At 43.4% G+C, this 21,852-nt stretch overlaps 1 protein-coding gene across 4 annotated transcripts in view; it reads left to right on the forward strand.

Moving 5' to 3' along the window:
- The first annotated feature begins 4,221 nt into the window (after window positions 1-4,221).
- The window catches only part of RAPGEF6 (Rap guanine nucleotide exchange factor 6), a 138,498-nt gene continuing 120,867 nt past the window's right edge, over window positions 4,222-21,852 (forward strand). For 3 of the 4 annotated variants that reach the window (XM_075510120.1, XM_075510122.1, XM_075510121.1), the window contains exons 1-2: window positions 4,223-4,582; window positions 5,000-5,128. In XM_075510120.1, coding sequence (XP_075366235.1) covers window positions 5,060-5,128 — 69 coding nt within the window. In that variant the 5' untranslated portion in view covers window positions 4,223-4,582; window positions 5,000-5,059. Of the gene's footprint in view, window positions 4,583-4,999; window positions 5,129-21,852 lie in introns of all 4 variants that reach the window. The other variant, XM_075510124.1, reaches the window with a different exon arrangement.

The raw sequence follows: 21,852 nt of genomic DNA on the forward strand, positions 1-21,852 counted from the left end.
TTAAGACCTTTCAATCTTAAGGCTCACTGTATTCACAGTACATTCACACCAGCACTCAGCACATTAGAGACCATCAAAGATGTGTGACAGGGAACACGAAAAGCAAGGAAAATTGCCGCTGAAGGTAAAGCATAAGTAGAGAAAGCGTTGTATCCCCGCATTTAAAAGTTGTTAGGCTTCCCATTTGTTTCAGTCTTCTTGATTAAGGCTGAAAAATAAGGGTTCGACCGTCACAATGATCTCTGTAATTGCTTATGTGTACATGGCTTTCCAGTTTTACCCTTCAGGAAAAATCAGTACATGGAAGGAAAGCCATGCTAGTCTTGAGTTAAAGAGAACAAAGATGGGATTTTTTAGTTTTAAAAATTTCATTATGATAAAGCAGAAAGATAAAGATCTCACAATTCTCATGCTTCATTTCTCCTTTTTACCATTATCCTTTGCGCTGAAGCTCTAGGAATATGCACAGTGGGGAACTTTGCCTCAGAAGGAGCAGAGTGAGTGGTACAATACAAAGTGACCATTTCATTCTCGCTTTCGATTTTGCAAAAATAATTTTGTATTTCGCATTTTTCTGGGACATAATTTCAGAAACTGAAATTCTGAGCTGCAAAATGCTGTTTTAGACAGGAGATCAATGTTCTTAGCTGGGTACCTGATCAGTGCTGTGCCATTTGCAAAAACGTAACTTTCCTGCAAAAGGTGCACTTGCACAAAATTACTAATTATCCCTTTTCCTCCCCGATTTCACCCACTTTTACTGAACCGTCACAAACACGTTCTACTCGGGAAGTTAATCATCAGAATAAGCATATATGGTAAAACAGTCTGAAGAGATTCTTCCCATTGAGGGATCCCAGAACATTTTGTTTTCCTCTAGTCAAGCAGAGAATGAGTTTGCATGTCTTCCTTGTGGCGTGTTAACCACATACTTAGCTCGTAGTCGTTGCCAACGATGTGAATGAATTTCTGAAGGGGAATTTTTGACCAAAATCTAAGAAATCAAAACCAATAGCCTAACAACTGGATTGGAAAACAAGAGGAAGGAAGTTGCCAGGCTGTAATAAAACTCACAGGAACGAGAAATATATAGACTACATAAAAATACAAGTAAAAAATATTTCAGTGTGTGACAATTGCGTATCTTTCCCACTGGGAGAGGTGAGGAAGTTGAGTTTTACCCTGAAGAATCTGGGATGTGCACATGGTGGTGAAAGGCGTGAGATTAAAGACATCTTTGGGAGTGTCAGTGAACCCGAACAATTGAAGGAACATACCAGGAGGAGGAGATGTACTTTGTAATTTAGCTGATCTTCTCCAATTCACGGATGTTTGAAGCAGAAACATTTAATTTCCTGAGACTGCAATTCATCTGTATAAATAGCAAGAAACCTTCGATTCTTATGTGTAAGACTACAGATATTGTTACTTTTCAATAAATAAAAACCTATGTGATAAGTAATGAAGCTTTATTCGGGCAGAGTGATACAATCCAGACAAAAGGGAAGCAAATTTCCCCCTCCGCACAGACAATAGGCATCCTGCTTGGCCACATCCTTTAATCCCAGCCCTGAAATTACTCACTTGTGAAAGCTTCTTAATTGTGTTTAACTACACAGGCTTTACCGTGTGGAGACACGGGCTGTAACACCAGTAAGCAGTTAGGATCATGACACTCATTTCCATTGTTCCCCAGATATTTGGGAAAATAAATCTGACAGCTAAAATAGCCCCTGGAATAATTGCAGCTATTAGAGCCATTACCTACCCAACTTCAGGTATTTTTGGAGTGAGGAAAGTCTTGTTTCACGGGTCAGTTGAGCCAGGCAATTAAATTGGAATAGCAGCTTTGGTTCCTATTGAGAACCTCTGTCTACCTTACTGCTCGATGTGTGTCTGTTGGCTGAGGTACAGTAAGTACGATAATTTGTGTGCAAAAGAAAAAGGAATTCTTAGGCTGCTAATTTTATTCCCAGGTTGAGTGCCCACTTCTGCGTTATTTTGATCGCAGGAATGCTGAACAGCTCGAATAGGTGGTAGAATGAGTTCTCTTCTAAAAAATGGGATTAGGATTTAAATTATTACAGATCCATGAGAACTGTCAGGGCCCAGATTTCAGTTAGGCTTTTTATTCTGGTCTTCCATTAAGTTTCTTTCCAGCCACCTGCACTTGGGGAGTATCGACTAATCTTTTCCGTGATCTTTAACTATAAACTGAGCTGATAAAGAAAAATTACTTGATTTGCTATTACATCTCTGGTAAAAAAAAAAAAAAAGAGAACATGAAGGAAAAAAAAAAGAAAAAAGGATCTCTTAATAAGGAAGGACTCATGCTTCAGTTCTTTTCTACTTGCTTCTCCTCAGTTACTCAAGAGAACTTTTTATCTCCAGCTTTTCAATTTGGGTTGCTGGCAGGGAATCTCAGAAGATTCCCACACTACTGGAAATAATCTTGTATGTACTGAAGTTGAAAAAGGATAACATGTTCTGCCAAATAACTAGTACAAACTTCTGACCTTTGGAACAATAATAAGACGCGGTACTTAGAAATGTTAATTTTACCAAGGAAGTTCAAAATGAAGTAAAAAAAAAAATTAGTCGTGATAGAGTTTACGGGACTGAAACGGTGTCCTTACCTGATTGTCATTTTTGAGAGCATCTCATATTGCCTCTCTAGTGGTAGCAGCGCAATGACTTGTTAAGGATAGTTGCTTTTAAGATCCGGGCTGTCCATTCCACTGTTGTTGTGCCTGCAATGATACTAGGTACAGCACCAAAAAAGTCTCCAGTTGAGGAAATGTCAAATTTCCTCAGATTTTTCGTTGAAGGAAACACTAGAAATATTATAAAACAACTTGGAATGGCCAATAAAGTCCTTCAGTACTACAAAGACAATTGTGCCATAAAGGGCAAGTGGTAAAGAGAAGGGGAAGGAATAGCTGGAGAAAGGGAAGAAACAAAACCACTCTTGTTTATTAGGAAGGAAAGAGAAAAAAAAAACCAAACAGGACAAACAAACCCAAGTTGTGTGCCTGCATAGCTTTGATTTCATAAATTTACAGAATTGGACTTGGTGTAAGGAAGGAAATCTTCCGAGGCATGTTTGATAGACGGCTGCTTCCTGGTGTCCCCGAGGGGCTGTCGTCACTGGAAACGCAGGTCTTGGGAGGACTTGGGAACCAGCCCAGGCCCGCTTTGTAAAAACCCCACAGGACTTCCGAGCCCTGCAACTGCTTTTTATTTACAGCCGAGATCCAAATTCGGTAGGTCGGTCTCTTCACCCTCGTGCCGGAGGCTGGTGCCTGCGAGGCCTGGGTGGGCAGAGCAGGGATGGGGTCACACCTCGGGGGAATCTGAACCCCACAGCTCCGGGCCTGAAGCCAAAGACTTTTAGAAGCTCAAGGACCAAGGTGCATATTCTACGAACTGTAACTGTAAGCATAAGGTGGGAACGCACGCAAAGTACAGGCGTAACGGTGAAGAAACGACACCCTAACGTGTGCTGTCATGACAAAGTTATCCCTGCCCATGGAAACTCTAATTGGAGAAGTATGTCCCGTTTGAAGCCGAAATGCAATTAATGCAGAAAATGAGTTATTTCGGGTGTACAGGCAGAACAGGAGGTGTTTTTAGGAGAACTCGGCGGCTGCCCCAGGGACGGCAGCCTATGAGGGGGGGGAGGAGGACACGGTGACACTCGGCCCTGGCCGGGCCGCGCTCGAACGGCTACCGGCTGCCAGTGACCGCGGGCCCGCGCTGCCCGGCAGCCTGCGTCCAGGTCTGCGGAGGGGGTGCGCTCCGCCCCGCGGGGACAGCCGGCGGCCCCGCTGCCAAGGCCGCCCGTCCCGTCCCGTCCCGTCCCGCCGCGCCCGGCCCCGGGGACCCGCCGCGCCCGGCCCCGGGGACCCGCCGCCCTCCACACGGCCCGCGAGGCACCGCCTCTCCGCGCCCCCAGCGCGCATGCGCCGAGCCCCTCCCAACCCTCGCGAGCCTTCCCTCCGCGCTGCTCTTTGACCCCGCCCTCTCCCCACGCTACCGCAGGCGGAGGGCGGTGCTCGTCCCAGCCCCGCCCTTCCCTCCGCCCCGCCCCTCGCCCGTCTTGCTGATTCTCTGGGTTAAAGAGCCCGCGCTCGCCCTTTTTCTGTCTGGGGGGGGGATGTGCGGTGGGTGAGGGGGGCCGGGGGCCGGGACGGCGGTGGCGGCTGCTGGCGGCCTGAGGGGAGGAGCGGGCCAGGCCCCGGGCGCGGGGCGAGGCGAAGAAGCCTCTGGCGCCGTGTCGCAAAACTCCTCACCCGCCCGCGTCGCTTTGTGCGGCTCCGGCGGGCGGAGCCGCTCGGCGTGGGGGCCGAGCGCGCGGGGAGCGGGCGGGCGCAGGGAGTCCCGCTCCGGCCGGTAACTTCCCGCAGCCCGCGCGGACTTCTCCTCACGGCGGGGCCGCGCCGCCGCCTGGGCCCGCGCGATGGGGAGCGGCGCCGGCCGCCGGGGGAACGCGGCGGCGGGAGCCGGCGCCACCTGCCCCGCACGCCGCTGCTGAGCCGGCAGCCGGAGGCGCCCCGAGCGCCGCGGAGGAGCCGCCCGCCTGGTGAGCAGCCAGCCCGGCAGCGGGCACCGCGCCCGCCCCGGCCCGGGGCCTGTCCTCCCCGCGCCCCCGCCGGCCCCGTTCCCCTCTCCCGCCTCGGCCTTCTCCTCTCCCTCTCCTCTCCCTCTCCTCTCCTCTCCCCGCCCGGGCCCGCCGCCTGCCCCGCGGCAGCGTGCGAGGCGGCGCGGCCTCCCCCGAGCCCCGCCGGGCCCCCGGCGCGGGGAAAGTTTCGGGGCGCGTCCCCGCCCCGCCACGGGGCAGCGGCGAGAGGGGCCGCCCGTGGCGGCGGGGCCGGGCCGCGCTCCGCGCCGGGGCCGCGCCGGCGCTGCCGAGCGGGAGGGCGGCGGCGGCGGAGCCCGGGTGGGAGCCTCGGCTGATCGCGTTGTGGTGTTGTGTTTCGTCTTCCCTGCTCGCCTGGAGGCATCGCCCCCCGCCAGCTGTTTCTGAGGAGTTACGGACCTGGAGGAGCAGGGTAATAGAATGACCTCTCCTGTGGACCCCAAGATTAAACAGGCTTTGCGAAAGAAACCATCAGAAAGGACTCCGGAGGTAAGGGAACTGCAGCGCCTTCCCCGCTGGGTCTTTTAATTTATTTTTTATTTTTCCTTTGCCTAAATCTGTATTCCGACAGGCTTTCTGCTCGGTGCGTGTTTCATGGTGTTTGCGTGCTGCACATGACCAGGCTGGTGCTCGCAAACTTCTTCTATGTAGAGTTTGGTTATTTCTTTATTTCTGCTTTCCAAAGTTGGACCTCTCGAGACCAACAGTGTTTTAAACACCCAGTAACACGCTGGATACAGACATATGGCGCTTCATGAACTACTTCAGGCAAGCTGTAGGAAGAAGAGGTAGATCACTGGAAAGGAAAATTATGCATATTTCAGTGATGCAAAACTTCTGGGAAAAGTTAGTGAGCTGAAAGACTTTGCTTACCTGTACAGTGATGCAGATTTAAACAAAACCAAACTGATTATGCTTCGCAGACTTCATAAAGAGATGTTTCTCCAGCGAGTGGGAGTGTAGAAATGTGCGAGGCTGGTTAGCTACAATAAAACACATTTTCTAATTAACTGCCTTCTCTGTCCCTTCCCACAAGCTAGTCTGTAATCAGCCATGTATTTTGGGGAATGGTAATGTCATGGAGCATTAATTTAATAATGAAACATGTTTGATAGCATTTGCATTTCACTGAAAAGCTGATTGGAGTTTGTTTGCTTACCCTAGCCTTTTTATATTTGTTTCCCTTACTGTGATATATATATTTTTTTTAATGGGCTGAAGAATTAGTGGTATGAAATGATACGCTCTTGAGCTTTTCCCTTTGAGACTGGGAAACATCTGTTCTCCCTTGATACTTCCCGGAGAGCAGAATGTCCTGCCTGGTCTTCCTTAATAAGTTAATTATCAAAAGGCTACTCAGGGAGGACTGCTGCAGAGACTGCTTCAGAGTACATCCTAGCAGGACAGGGACCCCAATTCCCCTTCCAGTCAGTCTTGTGAGGGGAATACACATGTTCAGTCCCAATATTTACTTGCCTTGGGATATCTGATATAGTCCTCCTTGTGTCTCTGCTCCCTAAATGAATGATGAGGAATCTCTCTGTTCTTTGTGTTTTCTTATTTTTCTCACTCCCCTCTTGCTTCAGACCTTTCTTTCTTTCTCTTCAGCTGTAGACTTCAGTTAGCAAAATTCCTTTGCTAGTGTGGTTTGCAGTGTTGGGCAACTGGGTTCATCACAGAAATGTCATTCATGAGCTAGCATACCGTGCTGGCTTGTCATGGGTTTGACTTTGCGGAACAGGTAATCTGGCCTGGCCCGAAACATCTGCCCACTGCTGCTTCTTGTAATACCAATGTCTCACAGCTGTGTAGGGCTTTTTGTTCTTTAGGGGGTTTTTTTGGTTGGTGTGGTTTGGTTTTTCTTTTTTTAAGACATTCCCAATTTTCCCCCCAAGCAATTGTCATAGAATTCTTTAGGCTTGTCACCTTATTTTGGCTAAAACTGCCTTAAAATAAATATTTCGCTTAACCTTGTAACGTTAAACTGTCAGATATCATGATGTCCAGCTGCACTGGGCCATGCTTGTGAGTTCATGCGGATCTGTGTAGATTCCCATTGAGACTGATATCAGGGTTGTGTGCAGGTTTGAATTTGCCAAGGTATCTCAATTGTGGGGGAAAAAAAAAAGTCCTATCTTTGTTAATCTAACTAATAGCACCTCTAAAATGATTAAAAAAAAAAATCTCAGTTCCCTTGTTAATCTGGCCCTTTTTTGGCAGGCATTTAGAGACACTGCACAGTGAGACTACTCATGATTGAAGTTGAACATGTACTTAAAACTTGGCAGGATTGGGGCCTCTGTTCTTGTTGCCTGTTGCTGAGTGGATAATTACAGTCAAATCACTTCTGTTTTCTTGGGGTACTTTTGTTTATATACATTCAGAAACTAACTTGATTTCAAGGACAGCATTTCCCTGTTTCGATAGTACGGTGTATCTGGGGGTCCCCTTTCTGGATCTGTACAACCTGTTAAGACACAAAGCAAAAAATTGAAGCTCCCCAGCACGCTCTGCCAGATTTCCCAAGCGCATGCTCTGAGATGTGATGACGGATATAGGGTGATAAGGGAACCCAAGGAAACAATTGCAATGTAATTTTTGGGTGCTTTTTAAATTGTGCTAAGCATCCTGACTTGTCAACTTTCTTCTGCAGGCTGCAAGACTTAGGTCAGGGAAGTCAAAACCTGCTTAGCGCAGCCATTAGGGTCAGACCCCAGTTTCGGGGGTCCCTGCGCAGGGTGTACGAGCTGGTGACTCCTGTCTTAAAGTATCCAGTTGTTCACGGACAAAAAGTGTGGCTTCGTTTCTCCCCTCCTACTCTGGTAGAAAGGTATCATCAGCTCCTCCCACATGAAATCAGCTGCGTGGGGCTGCTCGTGCACTTTGACTGCATTTTTTTTTTTTATACAGGAAAACCCCCAAAATTCCCCAAACCATGATTGGTGTTTGATGAACCAAAGCTGCTTGACCACATGAGTTTCAATCGCTTTCAGTCCCTTTCTGCCCTGCTCTCCGTTTCTGACGCTGCAGTTTATATGAGCAGTTTACCTGGGTATTACAAATTACAGGGTTGGGGCTGCACTGATTAGTAGCATGGTCTGGTGCTCCATAACTATCATCTGTACAGCAGTCTCTGGAAAAATACAAATAAATAATCCACATGTCAAATTTTGCTTATGAGCGGTACGATTATCCTCGTGATTTTGATTTTTAGGACTTTTTCTTGACAAAATGTTTTAATTCGTAAGATCTAAGGAACTCAGCAGGGAGATATGAAAATATTTTTATAATGTACTTATTTTGGGGAATTCTCTCGATGGCTTGCTCAAGTAAAAATTTTAATTCTTGATGCTACAAATATTTTTGTTTGGAAAAATCTCTGTTAGGGCAAGCTTTCAGTGTTGTGGTAACATTCCAATGTTTGCTAATTGTTAAAGTGTATAAGTTATGCATATTAGACATGTACACACTTGATTTTTTTTTTTTTTTGGTTGTTGCTCAGATATTTCATGTGTAATAATCTTTAATTTATTTGGCGGGGGAATTGTTTTGATGAGCTCCTAGAGATTGTAGCTAACATTTAATGATGTATGCATTTTTATGTAATTGCTGTGCTGTTACTCCATTTAGAACCATTCTTTGGTACCCTTCTTTGGTACGACTCAAATCTGGGAAATCTTTTGAATTTTTTTCTTTCTTTTATTTTCTTTCTTCCCTCTGCCCTGGCGCACATAAAATTGCACAGATACATGATGTAAGCTGGCCTTTTCATGGAAAGTCTTTAAAAATGTTTGCTCGTGTACAGATACCCGTGTCTGTGGGAGATTGCCACTCTAGGATGCGAGTCCCACTTCTGTAAAACTTAAGACTCGTTGGTTACATAGGTTGACTGTGACCGTGTACTGACACTGTACATAAATCTGTCTGTCTGTCTCTCAGGTGCAGAATTTGTGAGGGTTCTGTCAGATGTTAGTTTCGATAACAGATTATCTCAACAAATCCTCTCTTCTGTGCGTGCTGTCTTGTCAGATAGAGGAAACCTTTGCAGAAATTGGACACTTAATCACTTAAAAAAAAAAAAAATCGTACCTATATTTAAACTATAGGATTTCATACACTTGTTTAATATCTGCATTTGCCTTCTAGGGTTATGCTGATATCTGTGTGGTGTTAAATGTGCGAGTATTTATACATGCAGATCCTCCAGTTCGTGCAGGTTGGGAATATGGGATTTACGTACTTCCGTGCAGTGTTTTAGCTTTGTCTTGCACATCATCCTGCCTGTTTCTTGTCTCACAGGTGGGGATATGAAATTAGTAATTTGGGAATATTTTAATAGAAAGAAATAATTTGTTCAAAGCAGTAGGAGGGAAGGACAAATGTTTATGCCACCGTGTATGCTCTCTCATTAAAGGTTTAATTTTTGGAGGCCCAGAATTCCTTATCAGATCCATACAAAGGCTGTGGTGTTAGTCTTTTGGGGAGTGGTTTAATGCCTACCACAGACAAGGTCTCAGTGGCTGATAGGGCAAAATAGATTATGCTCCGTTTTCTTTCTCTTTCCTTCTTTCCCCTGCCCCCCCATTCCGTGAGCATGCTCTCTGCCATTTTTAATGGATCCTTTTCCCAACATAGTCTTCTTTTAGTTCTTCATGACTTTGTTCTGGACAGTATTTCCTTTCTGTGGTTCAGAAAGCTTTGCCTTTACTGGACTTCAAAGAGTTAGAATTTATTTTTATACTCTAAGCTCTTGTATTTTCCTAACTTTGTCTTGTTTCACTAATTCTTGATTAATGTTAATTCAACTTTATTTGCAAATACTAACTCCTCCTTCTCTTCCTGTTCCCTTTTTATTAATACAGTGGAAAGAGAAAAAAACCTAATTTGCACAATTGTGTCATAACAGGGTCTGCGATTTGGAGTGTGTATGTGATGCTTCTTGAGGGCTTATATATAGAGAAATAGATCTGCATGAATCTAAATCATGCACAAATAGTACATTGATGGGCATTATAAAATGGCTGTAATAAATAAAATAAATTATTGCTGACAGCATAACAAAGGCACTCTTGTACTGTAGCACAGCTGAGCCAAACAGAGGAGAACATCTGCTTCTTGTTTCCAGAAATAACTGGTATTTTGAAGTGGTTTTTTTCATCCTTTTAATAATTTTCTGTAAACTCAGTAGGTGAAACAGGGGATTAGCCTTTGTTAAAATCCATTGTTTCTGTAGTTCTCAGTGAGCTTTTAGCAGTGTTAATGTAACAACGGTGGTGTTTTTGGATAGCCATTTAACGTAATCAGAATTGTAGAATCACTACAAAAATCTAGATGCTTGCAGTTATCTTAAAGCCAAAAAGAAATTTGTATTAAATGAAGTTGCAGATGCTGGTTTGTATTTAATAAAAATTCCTTACTGTTAGTATGTGGGCCTCCAAAACGGGGAAAGAGGAGTGATGGAAACCTGACTCCTGCCGTCATTTTCTGCTACCTAACCTCTGCCTTACACTTTCATTCCCATTTTTTTGTTAGTGATATATTCTTTCATAGCTGACACTTTCTAAGACGTTGTCACATGAGTAACAGTTCTGGAGCTCAAACTGAAGACGACCAGCAGTTACCTGGTGTAAAATACTCAAGATTGTTCTGTAGCTCTGTGCTTTGGTATCTTTGCCAGAGGGCCTCCCCAAGCTGTATATCAAAGATGAACTGACCAGTGCTGCGTAATTTTTATCCCTTCCACTGCAGAGACTTGGTACCGTCTTTGCATGTGACTGTGCTTGGAAGTTGGAAGAGACCTTTAAGGTTGATGTATTGGTTATCACTGGGTGATAACCAAAGTGAATGCGAACACGTACTGACACGCCTGCAATTTACTACTAATAAATTCCAGGCTGGGTCGTTGTGTACCTTATGCAGATTGCCTTTCTGTACTCATATGACAACAATTATTATTTACAATTACAAGAACATAAAACCTTCTAATATAATTATGAATACTTCTAAGCAGTCTTGTGAAGATGCCAGATGCAGTTTTATTTTTGTTCTGTATGACTGAAAAATCAAATGCAGAAAAATCAGTTGTTTTATTAGCAAAAATGTTTGGTAACTGCAGCTTTAGAGAAAGACTTGAGAGCGCATGCACTCTAGTCCTGTGCGCTGTCTCGTTGACGCTGTATTCTATCAGCATCTTTCTAAGACTAGAAGAGACTTAGAATTTTGAGGTTTTCTTAAATATTAGATTAGTCTCTTTAAATAAAATGTGTTGTAAAGCTCTTTTTCTTTTTAGAGCCGCCTAGTAAAATTAAAGTTCAGAACAGTAGTAACGTATTGGTGGCTGACGGCTCTTCAGATTGTTTGAGACTTATTCACAAGCAGAATATAGTTTCTTTGTTAATGAAGCAGGTCCTGGAATTCTTTGTTACTTCAATGAAACGGTAATAAACCTTCTCTCCTCCTCCTGCGCTTCCCTGCCACATAGCTTTCAGTGGAAGGTAAAACAAAAACACATTTTTTTCCCCCAAGCTGCTCATTAAATTAATGTATTTAAGCTCATGATAAATACAGCGTTGACAATCCTGGAGGATTGTCCGACAAGCCTCAGAGCTTTGGGAGAGCTGCGTCTCTTCAGCTGCCAGCTTGATGAGTTAGGAAGTTTTTAGTGCTTACATTTTCCTCTATTTTGTCTTGTAAGAGTGCTTTGGGTGGGTAGTTGTCTCTTATTATTCTATTTCTTAATACAGTGTAGTATCATGAGTCTTCATCTCAATTAGACCTGTGGTTTTCCTGTAATAAAAAAAGCCAAGCATGCAAACTCTTGTACTACCTCACTAAAATGCTTCTTGATAAGTCATTTTCATAAACTTTGTATTTGCACCTTGTTTTCTGAGATGATGAAGAATGATGTTCTTTGACAGATGTGTCTCAGTCTTTTATTAAAAAACTCAAATAGAGACCAATCGATGCATGTTTGCTGGTAGTCGATCAGTCTTACCAAGCATCCCTGGGAAACCAGTGCAGGTAAAATGTGGTGTCCCCCTCCCCGAGACTGGACGGGGTCAAATCTCTCTTCTGGATAATTAAAATTAACCTCCTTTTGCATTATTAATCTGTGGCTGATTGTAGGATCGACTTTGAATTCACAAAGTCTTACTTAAAATCAGGTATATTTGGTTATTTTATGACAGCTGTTTCCATTGCCCTGTGGACACAGCTCCGTGTTTGTGACATACAGTCGATTTGCCTGTTTCTTGGCCAGAAGTACTCAACAACCTGGCATATGTTGCAGTACCCAAATAATTCAGATTATCACTAGTTGGAACCTTAAGTACAACACACTTTCTGAAGCTGAAATCAGCCCTAAATTAGTTGCACTTAAAAAATAAAATCCATCTGTTGTTTCAAATGAACCAAATACAATATTGGAGCATTTACCAGTTTTTAACCAAATGTTACTATATGTAAATATTCAGCTATAAGGGCTTCAATGTCTGTCTTAGGAGGGGTTTTTTGTTTGTTTTTGACCATTTTTTTGAGCTTGTTTTTGTTGTGCTTTCAGCAGCAAGGCTGAATGTGTTGCTCATGTTAGTCTTTTGATTATTTATGTCTCGGAGACACAAATAACGTTATGTTGAGCCTTGGACAACATACCCTGTTCACAGAGGAGGGCTTCTGGTTTGGCTGTTCTGCAGCTGTTGTCTGTCTGGAATACCTGCAAGGAAACTTTGTTAGTGGATCGCAGAAATAAATATTTTTTTCCAGCTTTCTTAACAGTTAAGGCCTGTTGAGTTCAGTCAAATATAGATTCATGGTTCCAACCAAATAAATCGGGTTTCAGGGTACTGTTTTAGCTCAGAGTACATATACTGGCTTTACTGAAGTGTCATTGACAAACAGATTTTTTTTCTTAAATTTAGGGTCTGTCTAACAAAGTTTCCGTGTTCAAAAAATTTAATATTAAACAAGTAGAGAAAATAGCATGAATGTTACTGGGCGGGTGAGTTATTGTTTTTGGAGTCTGTGCCCGTATTAACCCATATTGTGGGTAAGGATGTCGAAGACTGTCCTGGAACGGAAAATTCGGGCAGGAGTAAAAGGAGTAAAAAAACTCAGATGAAAACAGGGAAACATTGTGAGTCTTAAGGTGCCCTGAGGTAGGTGTATGAATTTTCCTCATTAATTAGTTTTGCAAGGGCATTATAAACCAAAGCTGTAACAAAAACAAAAAAGTCAAAACCTCCCCAAAATAATTTTCACCTTTCAGGTTGGGTGAAATGCCGAAGAAAGTAAACTTGTAATAAAAACTCAGGAAAAGTAAGTTCGACTGAACATACATTTGTTATTTGTTGCCTAAGGCAGCGCTGATAAGCGTGTTCCCAGGTTACAGTTCTTCCATCTAACGGCTGCGGCTTTATGGTTTCTGATCTCCCTGGCAGCGGAGGTCCAATCAAGGCTTTTTTGTTGGTTAAATAGATACCTGGTGCTTACATCATTACGATGTAACGTAATCGGCATTACGGTGATTGGCTTGGTGCGATGTGTTAAAACTGATGATGCTCACACTGGTTTCTAAAGCATCTCCTTTAAGTACGGGTCTGTGAAGGGTTGTTGGGACTGCCTTGCTGCTGCTTTCCCTGGCACGGACAGAACCTTGGGTTTTCATCTGCAGTGGCTGCTCGGACCTGCTTCTCTGAACTAAACATCTCAGTTGCCGCTGGTATGAATCTCGGCAGACTTTAACCTTTACCTGTGCTGATACTGCGCTGGGGAGTATCTTTACCTCTTTGGCCTTCACAGAGCAGAAGTGTACAGATGTTGCTTCTGTCACAAGTAATGCTCTTTGGTTTTGTGTACAGAATTGGAAGGGTTGTTATAAATTAGCTGCCCTGGCTCTTTCCTCCTACCTTTTTCGCTCTGCTCAGTAGCCAGCCAGAACCAGCTGAGTTTGATGCTTCGTTTTCGATTCCCAACTGCTGCTCTTGGGTCATGACTAATGCACGTTCCTTCATGTAGCGTAAAGTTGGCTATGCAGAACATGGATGTATTAAAGAGAAGATCAAATTACAGTGCGCTAGTAACTCCGTGGACAATGGCTCATGTGTATTGGCATTGTTTGCAGAAAGTTCAGAGTTTGTGCTTAGTGAGTCACTAAGTTACACGTGACAAGGTGAAAAGCCGTTCCACCATCCTTGTTTGTCTCCTGGACGTACTTTCCAATTCTGATTCATTAAAATGAAGTGGCGAGTAGGAGAGTGGTTCTGTTGCGGGATACAAGTGAATGGATATCTTCAAGCATTGTCTTGGCCTTTTGAAACGTGTAGTGCTCCTATCTCAAAGTGCTAGTCCAGTTTACCTGAAGAAAAGAGCGTGCAGTTAGGTCTAGCTGAGACAGAGCTACAAATTTGAGCCTTGGGGAGCTTGAGGAATTATATTAATGAAACTGATGAGCACAGTTGCGTGCTGCCTGGTCTTGTGGCTTCGAGCACTTCTTATGTCTAGAACTTGGTGGAATTGTTGAATCTGAAGATTCTAGTCAAGTCTAATGAATGTACAGTATCTCTCTTTTGTGTAGTTACACAAAAGAGTCGGAGGCTATTGCCTAATCTTACTTGCCCCTGCTTGTTGGGATTCATTTGAAGGAAGTAGAGCCACAACAAAAGCGGTAACAAAACATTTTGGCGTTGTAATTTGTGTGTCAGTGTGGCTTGCTTTCTATGACTGTTCTGTGTCTGTGTGTGCGTATGTATGGGTGTCTACTGCACACCTTATGCGTCTGATTTTTAGGTATCTTGTCTGGAAGATAGATTTAAAATAAGGATTTTAAAGGAAATTATATTCTAAGACACTCTTATATGTATGAATCTTGTGTGGGAAGAACAAAGATGATCATGGCCTGCCCGTGTTGCTGGTTCTGCTGCGGAGCTTGCTAGATTAGAGGGTGCTCGCAGGGCCCCTGCTCCCAGATCTGGGGGAGGAACTTCCTCTGGTTAGTGATGGCAGGCGGCTATGTCTTCACTCGCCTTCCCCCTGGAAGAGCACTCCTTGGCCTAAAAGAAATGCTCTTGAGTGTTTTGTGTCGTGCTTTAATGTGTCCAGAGTCTGGTATGTGTAGGAGCAGCTTTGTCTGAAACCCCTGTTACCAGGTTTGGTTTGATCTCTTTTTAGTGCTTTTTTTGGTTGGTTTTTTTTTTAAGTTTCTCATTCTGTTATATATCCAATACAGAGAGATACTTTAGCTCTGATTTCATTAGCATTGTGCCTGTTGATTCAGTGCTGGTTGTTGGTTAAAGGAACTTGAGAATCTGCTGTGGGCGTAGGTAAGAGTATTTAATCAAACATCTCCAGTCTACATCAAGTTTTCCTGTGAAATTACTCTCGGAGCACAAAGTCTTCCCCAAGTCTCTCACCCTTCACTCCTCTTTCCTTCACCTCAGTTCAGCAAGTGCAACCGGGAGGTTCGGTGTTGCAGCCTGATCTCTGACAAGGGCCGGTTGTATTTGGAGGAGGATTCCGTTGCTGGTGCTGCTGCCCGTGAGGCACGGCGTGCAGACAGCTCTTGCTGCCTCGTGCTTTCCATCTGTCTCGACGACAGCCCCCAGGAAGAGCTCCCCTGCCATGGCTCGCCTCAGCAGGGTGTTCTGGTGGTTGGTGGGGTACCTGTTGTCTTGGGCTGGTCTTTCTGGTGGCCTCTGCTTTGACTTGGGCTGTGGCAACACTGTCGTGTATCTGCCTTGGGATGCTTCAGTGTGCAGTCCCTCTCTCCGCAGCAGCAAGCTTTCAGGGGGCTATCGGGGTGTCCTGAAAGGGGTGCACATCCTTCCCGTTCTTTTTATTTCTTTTTTGTTCCAAGAAGCTGGCTTCAGAAGATGCACTCAGTGGTTCTAGGGTTTTCTGGCCTGACGATATAGTTGTCAACAAGGCTTTTGTATCTGGGAGGTTATTGTAAAACAGAAACTCGCTGTTTTCACTGCGTGGTTGTCAGAGCATGCTAGAAGCTTACACAGATAGTATTTATGGATCTTTTTCAAGCTGTTGGCCAAAGTAACTGTAACTAAAGAACAGAGATCACAGCAGCTTGCTTCGTGATAATCTTCACAGTAAATGCAGGATTTAGGGCTCAACAGCTGAGATTTTGCAGACTAGGTCATACATTATTATTGATCAAATATTTCGAGGCCTAGTTCGCTAAACTGATGATAGGGTGGCGGTAATATAGCTTGTAGGAGGTTGAAAAATGACTCCCGTTTTTTGAGAGTTGCTGTCATGGAAGACTCTTAATGCTACAGAGCAGCTGTGGGGATCTTGCACGCCGGCGAGCGTGCCGCAGTAGTCAGCAAGCAGATAGTGGCTGCAGCATCTCCTTGTTTGTACTCCAGTCTAAGGTCAAGCTGGTGACCAGGCAATCTAGTACCTGTAACTTCCCAGTATCAAGCTCTGTTTGGTTCTTTTGAGAAGGTAATAAGACTTCTGCTTCATACGAACCTTAAACCTTGTTAAAGGAGCAAATGAAGTTAGAGTGAAATCAGGGTGGCTGTTTCTCAGTGATCTTCCAGGTAGCATGTGAAGTGTTGTTGCTCTAAGATTACTTTTCCTATCCTGCTTCCAATTATTGTTCCTGAAAAACTGGTTTTTCATTTTAATGGCACCTGTGACAGCTCTGAGGGTGAAACTAGAAATTATGATGGAGTCCTGGAATTCTTTATTGGAACTTATTTCCTGTAGTATATACATTTCCCCATGCAGTGGGGTCATGCACTTAGTTTCATCTGTGGAGTGATAATTTAACTGAAAGTTTTCACTGATGAATTAAAATTTCAGTATGTAATGTAACATCTTTCTAAAAACCTATTTTCTGTTGGATTATCTGAATTTAAACAGTGAATTTCAGGGACTTCTTGGGTAGTAAGGGTGTGTTTTACAAAACTGTTTATCGGAGCTAAAAGGCAAGCCCAGTGCCTTGTTACTGACCTTGCAATAAGAACTCCTTGGAGATATTAGAATAGTGAAGAAGGGCGAGAAGAGGGTGTGGAAGGAGGTGGGAGAGAACTGCAAGTACACTTGGCATTCAGAAAAGTTGCCAAATGGAAGAAAAATACATTTCTGCTTTTGTTCTCCAAAACTGCAAAGGGTGGAGGGCAAGCAGTCAAGACGTGTAGGTGTTAAATTCCTTATAGAAACAGTATTAAAGCCCCAAAATACCATACTGAACAAAAGTAATCATAAAAAGATTAATAATTTTTAAAAGAAAATATCTTCAAGTAGTATACCAAAATTTACTTTGTGTAAGCTTTACAGAGGAGTTTTCCTGTATTTTGACAAAACCGATTCTTGTGTCGCGTTGTGTAAAGAGAATTGGGTATCAGTTTATAGCCCAGATAAGAATAAGAAAATAATACTCAGTCTTAACAAACTTGCATGTACGCTGTTGGAGGAGAAATTGGAGTGAAAGTGCCCAGGTATTGCTCACTTGTGCCCAGGCAGTCCTGAGGAGGAGGGGAAGGAAGGAAGGAACCCAAATGTCTTTAAGCAGTTGTCTAAGCATGCCTGACAGACTGCCGTTTCAAGCATAGGTGCCATGCTGGTGGTGTTTGCCCGGTGACTGTGATTATGCTCCCACCGCAGGAGTGTAAAGAGCTGGCAGTCTTCTGGTGGAAACGAGGCTCTTGGCATTAAGAGATGGCTTGTGGTGGTCTTGTCAAAGGCAAAGAAGCTGCAGATTTCTGAGGACCCTGCATTCTGGATAAACTTCCAGTTTGCAGGGTTTCTCCCCCAAGCACATGCAAAAATGAGTTTTCATTGAGAAGTGTATTGGAGAACAGATATATAAAGGATGTCTGGCGCTCTGATGTCCTTTCTTGTAAGAGGCCTGCCGTTGCCATGCAATAGTTTTGCTCATGCTAGTATTGCCAGACAAGCTATTTCTAAAACTAGGAGGTCGTCTTGTTCCAGTGACCTCAGGCTTAAAATATAGAGGGTTTTCCTTTGTTTGATGAAACTGTGATACACCCTTCTTCCTCTTTTGATGATTTCAATACAGTATTTTGGAAATACCCCTAGTTCAGGGAAGCACGCACAAATTATTTAGCATTCTACATCTGGTTTCTCTAGGTTCCTTAGCTCTGCTAATTATTGGTTATCTTTTAGCATCTTAAATTCTTGCCGAATAGAACAAAAATAACTGCTTTAAGGGATTCTTTCTTTGTAATCTTTTTGTGCCTGATTAAAGCATTGACATTTAAGCCGTCCATCCTCCACAGACTGATTAAAAATGAGCCTCAAACGGTGATCCTTTTGGTCTGGAGGGAAAGAATTCTTGTGGTGTGGTGTGGTGTTGTGTGGCAGGCCCGTACAATTTGGCCTTTTGGCCAAACATGAATTCCTACAAAGAGATAGTTCCAGAGCTGTTGTAATATTTTTCACCTTGACAATTTGCATTTGAAAGAGCTGGAGAGCAAGGTCTGCCCTTGTAAACTGCGTTGTGTATTTAGCATTCAAAGGTGATGGGATGACTTCTGCTGTTGAACGTTGATTCTGGGAGGTTTTTTATGCTCTTGTCACAGAGTTGTGCTTGCCAGTGGCCACTAGATATTGTGAGTTATCTAGGGAGAATATTCTGCTTAAAGCTGATGTACTTCACCCAGTGCTCTCGGGGTTCTGTGTGACATTATCCAGCCTACAGTAGACTGCATTGGTTTGGCTAAGTAGAAGTGGTCTTTCCAGCTGTTGCAGAAGGAGTTTCTGTTCCTGTTTCCCATTTGAAGTAGGAAGGAAACTGGCAGTCCTATGGTAGACTACTGACCTCCTGCCAAATATATTTGTTGCTTCCATTTGTGTTGGATGGTAATGCTTCCTTCAGCAAACTCTTCCATAGATGCTGTTATATGTGACTTACAAGACGCTTGGCGGAGTCTTCAAAATGTGTTGGTACCTCCTAAGTGATGGGCAGTCTTAGTACAGAAGTTAAGGGGCATAATCCAGCTGGTGTCATCATCAGGAAAGATCTCTTAGCATGCGTGCCTGTGCTAGCCTACCATGTCAGCCTGGCTCCTGTGCCGTTGGGTTGCACTTTTGGGTGGAGTTCACAGCTCAAGAGAGCAACCGTGCTTTGTTTTGTTTTTCCCCCTGTACGCATTGGCTAAAAGAAGGGGATTATGGAGTATAGCAGACCTATAGTTAACAGATGCTGCAAAACCAGTCAGAGTTGATCACAACCATGTTTTTAAGAAGAGCTGAGAATCTCCCTTGCACTTAGGTCTCTCAAATCCAGCAAATCTGGCTACATAGAGTTTGGAGGTCATGGAATTCCGTGTTTAGTATCGCGAACAGTAATGTTGCTTTGATTTTTCCCAAGCTCTAGTCAAACGTTTCTTTTTTGTATTTTTATCTGAAATAATTGTATAGCTCTCGTGGCTGCGAATGCTTATGTAATAAAGCGAGAAAGAAGCTTTAGATAACAGGTCTTCCCCTCCTCCTGAGACTTGTACAAGGTGCACCTAGTAAGTACTGTGGTGAACTAGCTGCTTGAGTGAGAGGCTAATACACTCTCAATGCTCTGCTTTTCAAGAAAACACGCAGCAGAGGTGTCTTAATTTTCAGTATTATTGTGTAAGGTGTCTGAACTGCAATAGCGGATCCTTCCGTTTCTCCTGGGGGGGGTGGGCTGGGATGTAGAATGTATGTTCTCCATGTCTGTAGTCGCAAGCATGACTGTCCAGAGATCGTGGTGGTGTAATCTTTGATTGCGGCATTCTGCTGCTGGGTCCGGACTTTGCCTTTTCATCACCCTGGACGAATCTTCTCCTTTAATGTGAGCTGATGAGTCAAAAGTCTGAGTCTTCAATTAATGCATTGCATTGCTGCTTATAAACCTAGGTTTGCTACTCAGATTAAGTTTAGTATTAGGGTGGTGTTTTTTTTTTTCCCCCTCTTCAGTGAATAATTGTAGTCTGGCTCTCTGAAAGCAGAAGTCGTCTTTTTAGATGAAACACCCATTTGTTTAAAAGCGAGTTTATTATACCTCCATAGAGGCTGTGGTTGAAGAACACTGGAAGAGTGAGGTGTTGGAGGAATCTCTGGCATGTTGCATTACAAATTAGTGTTGATCATGGTTTCGTAGGAATGAGAAGGTTGAGATTGGCTTGTTTTGGGTTTGTATTCAAAAGTAATTATAGCTTCTGAAGTTTTTGGTCTCTCTTAAGGATGGAATGGCTGGTTGGAGGAGAAGAGGTTTCCATATCCTCTCATATACTGCAACCCAACTGAAGTAGCCCACGTCCCACGTGTGATCAATTAGTACCTCTTGGATTTAGGGAAGTGGAGAAGGCAGTTGCTCTGCATCTTGTCTGTAGTTCCGTGCATGTTAGTCACCAAGTTTGTTGTGCTTTGGGAAGCTGGGTGCCTGGTGGGTAGGCTGCAGGATTTGGAGCTAGAAATTCCTGAGTAACAATATTATCTTGCGGTTGATTCAGTCCCTGACAGTACACTCTGTTGTTTCTCCTAATGTTGAAGCTGTTAATTTTCTTAATTAGAATTATTCTCTTTGTAACATTATGCATCAAAGATCAATTGTAATTACTAGGGAAGTGCACAGGTATCATCTCTACCTCTGATATTTATGTTGATTTGATTTCAAGCTTGAAACCTGTTAACCTAGATATATGAATATGTATACATAGAATACAACTCCTCGGTTTGGATCCATAAGCTGTTTTGTGGTTTATGGCACAGGTATTGTTGAGAAATACAAAAGCAGATCTTAAAGCAGTGGCAGAGTGTCAGTTTTTAGAGTTTTGCGGTGGTGGTTTGCATTCAAATGTAGCAGTAGGGTAAATCTGGCTTATTTTTTTTGCTACAAGCGAAGATGCTAAGAGCTACTGATGACGCTTTTCTGTTTGGTGAGGGATATATGTATGTTTGCCAATATATGGATACACATGTATGCAGGCATGTTAGCTTTTCTCTGCACATGAGGGGATATTGTAGTAGCTGTGGCAGTAGTAGAATTTAATTGTGGCAATCCGCATTGAGATAACTTACAACTTCTCCAAGGGATATAGCCTGCTGTAAATTACAGTAACCTTCCTGGATTGCTCTGTTTGGTAGTGCTTGGGTACCCTAATACTGGGATGCAGGAGGAATTACTCGTAAACATACTACTGTCGTCCTCTACAAGATCTCCTTCGTAGTTTGTAATGGAATTATTATGGGAATAAAATAGCTGGGGCTTGATTTTTCTTTTTTCCTCCAGTGGTTTTATTGGTAAAGGTTGTAGGAGAGCTTTACTTTTGTGTGATATTTTATTCTCCAATTACAATCTTCTCATTCTCATGTTTTTTCTAATGTGCTGGTGCATTGTCATCAATGTCGAATGAAAACACAGAATATTTTAGTTGGAAGCAGTGTGGTGACTGTAATATTTTACTGATGCACCAAAATGCTTTGAGACAGTTTGTAGAGCTGTATTTCTCTCCATTACCTAGATACTGAGTGGGTGACTTAAGTTACAATATTGATAAGAGATCTCATTTTGCCTTCACTATTATTTATTAAGCAGGACTTAATTTCCTGACGGACATGATCTTTGCTTGCTTGAATTCACAAAGAAATATGAAATTATATACTGCAAAATCATAAATGTGCTATTATAAAAATAACAATATTCTTATCCATTTGTATAAAAATCTGATGATTAATATGGTGGAAACAAACTGCAGTGAAGTGTTATTCTGTCTGTTGGTCTTCCTCTGCTTGAGATAACAGGAGCCGTAGTTACAGGACCTTGATGGTAACGTTCACTGGCTGCAAAGGTACGTTGGGCAAAGCATGATGAAAATGAGGGAGGAAAACCCTTACGATGTAGCATGTTTGTGTGTTAACCGTGAGACAGCAGTTGTTTAGTGCTTTATTTGGGGGGGGGGGGGAAGCAGGCAGTAATGGTTTTCAGAATAGCACATCTTCCTGCCTTTGGATGTATTATTATTAGCTGTCTATCTGTCTGCCTGTTTATCTGTCTACCTATCTCATCGTTGTATGTAGCTCATTCTTTCTTGCCATGTCCATGGGACCAGTTTGTGTTTGGGTAGACAGCGTTGCCTCTGCGCCTTCCTGCAGCACCTATCCTGGAGCTAATCTTTTAGACTAGGAGCTCGGTTAGAGTTAACAGGATTATGTTTCAGTAAAAAAGTACTTTGAATCTCCATTAGTAGCGTGGAGCT

The sequence above is a fragment of the Mycteria americana genome, chromosome 8 (assembly GCF_035582795.1).
Source record: "Mycteria americana isolate JAX WOST 10 ecotype Jacksonville Zoo and Gardens chromosome 8, USCA_MyAme_1.0, whole genome shotgun sequence".
In the NCBI taxonomy this organism is placed as follows: Eukaryota; Metazoa; Chordata; class Aves; order Ciconiiformes; family Ciconiidae; genus Mycteria; species Mycteria americana.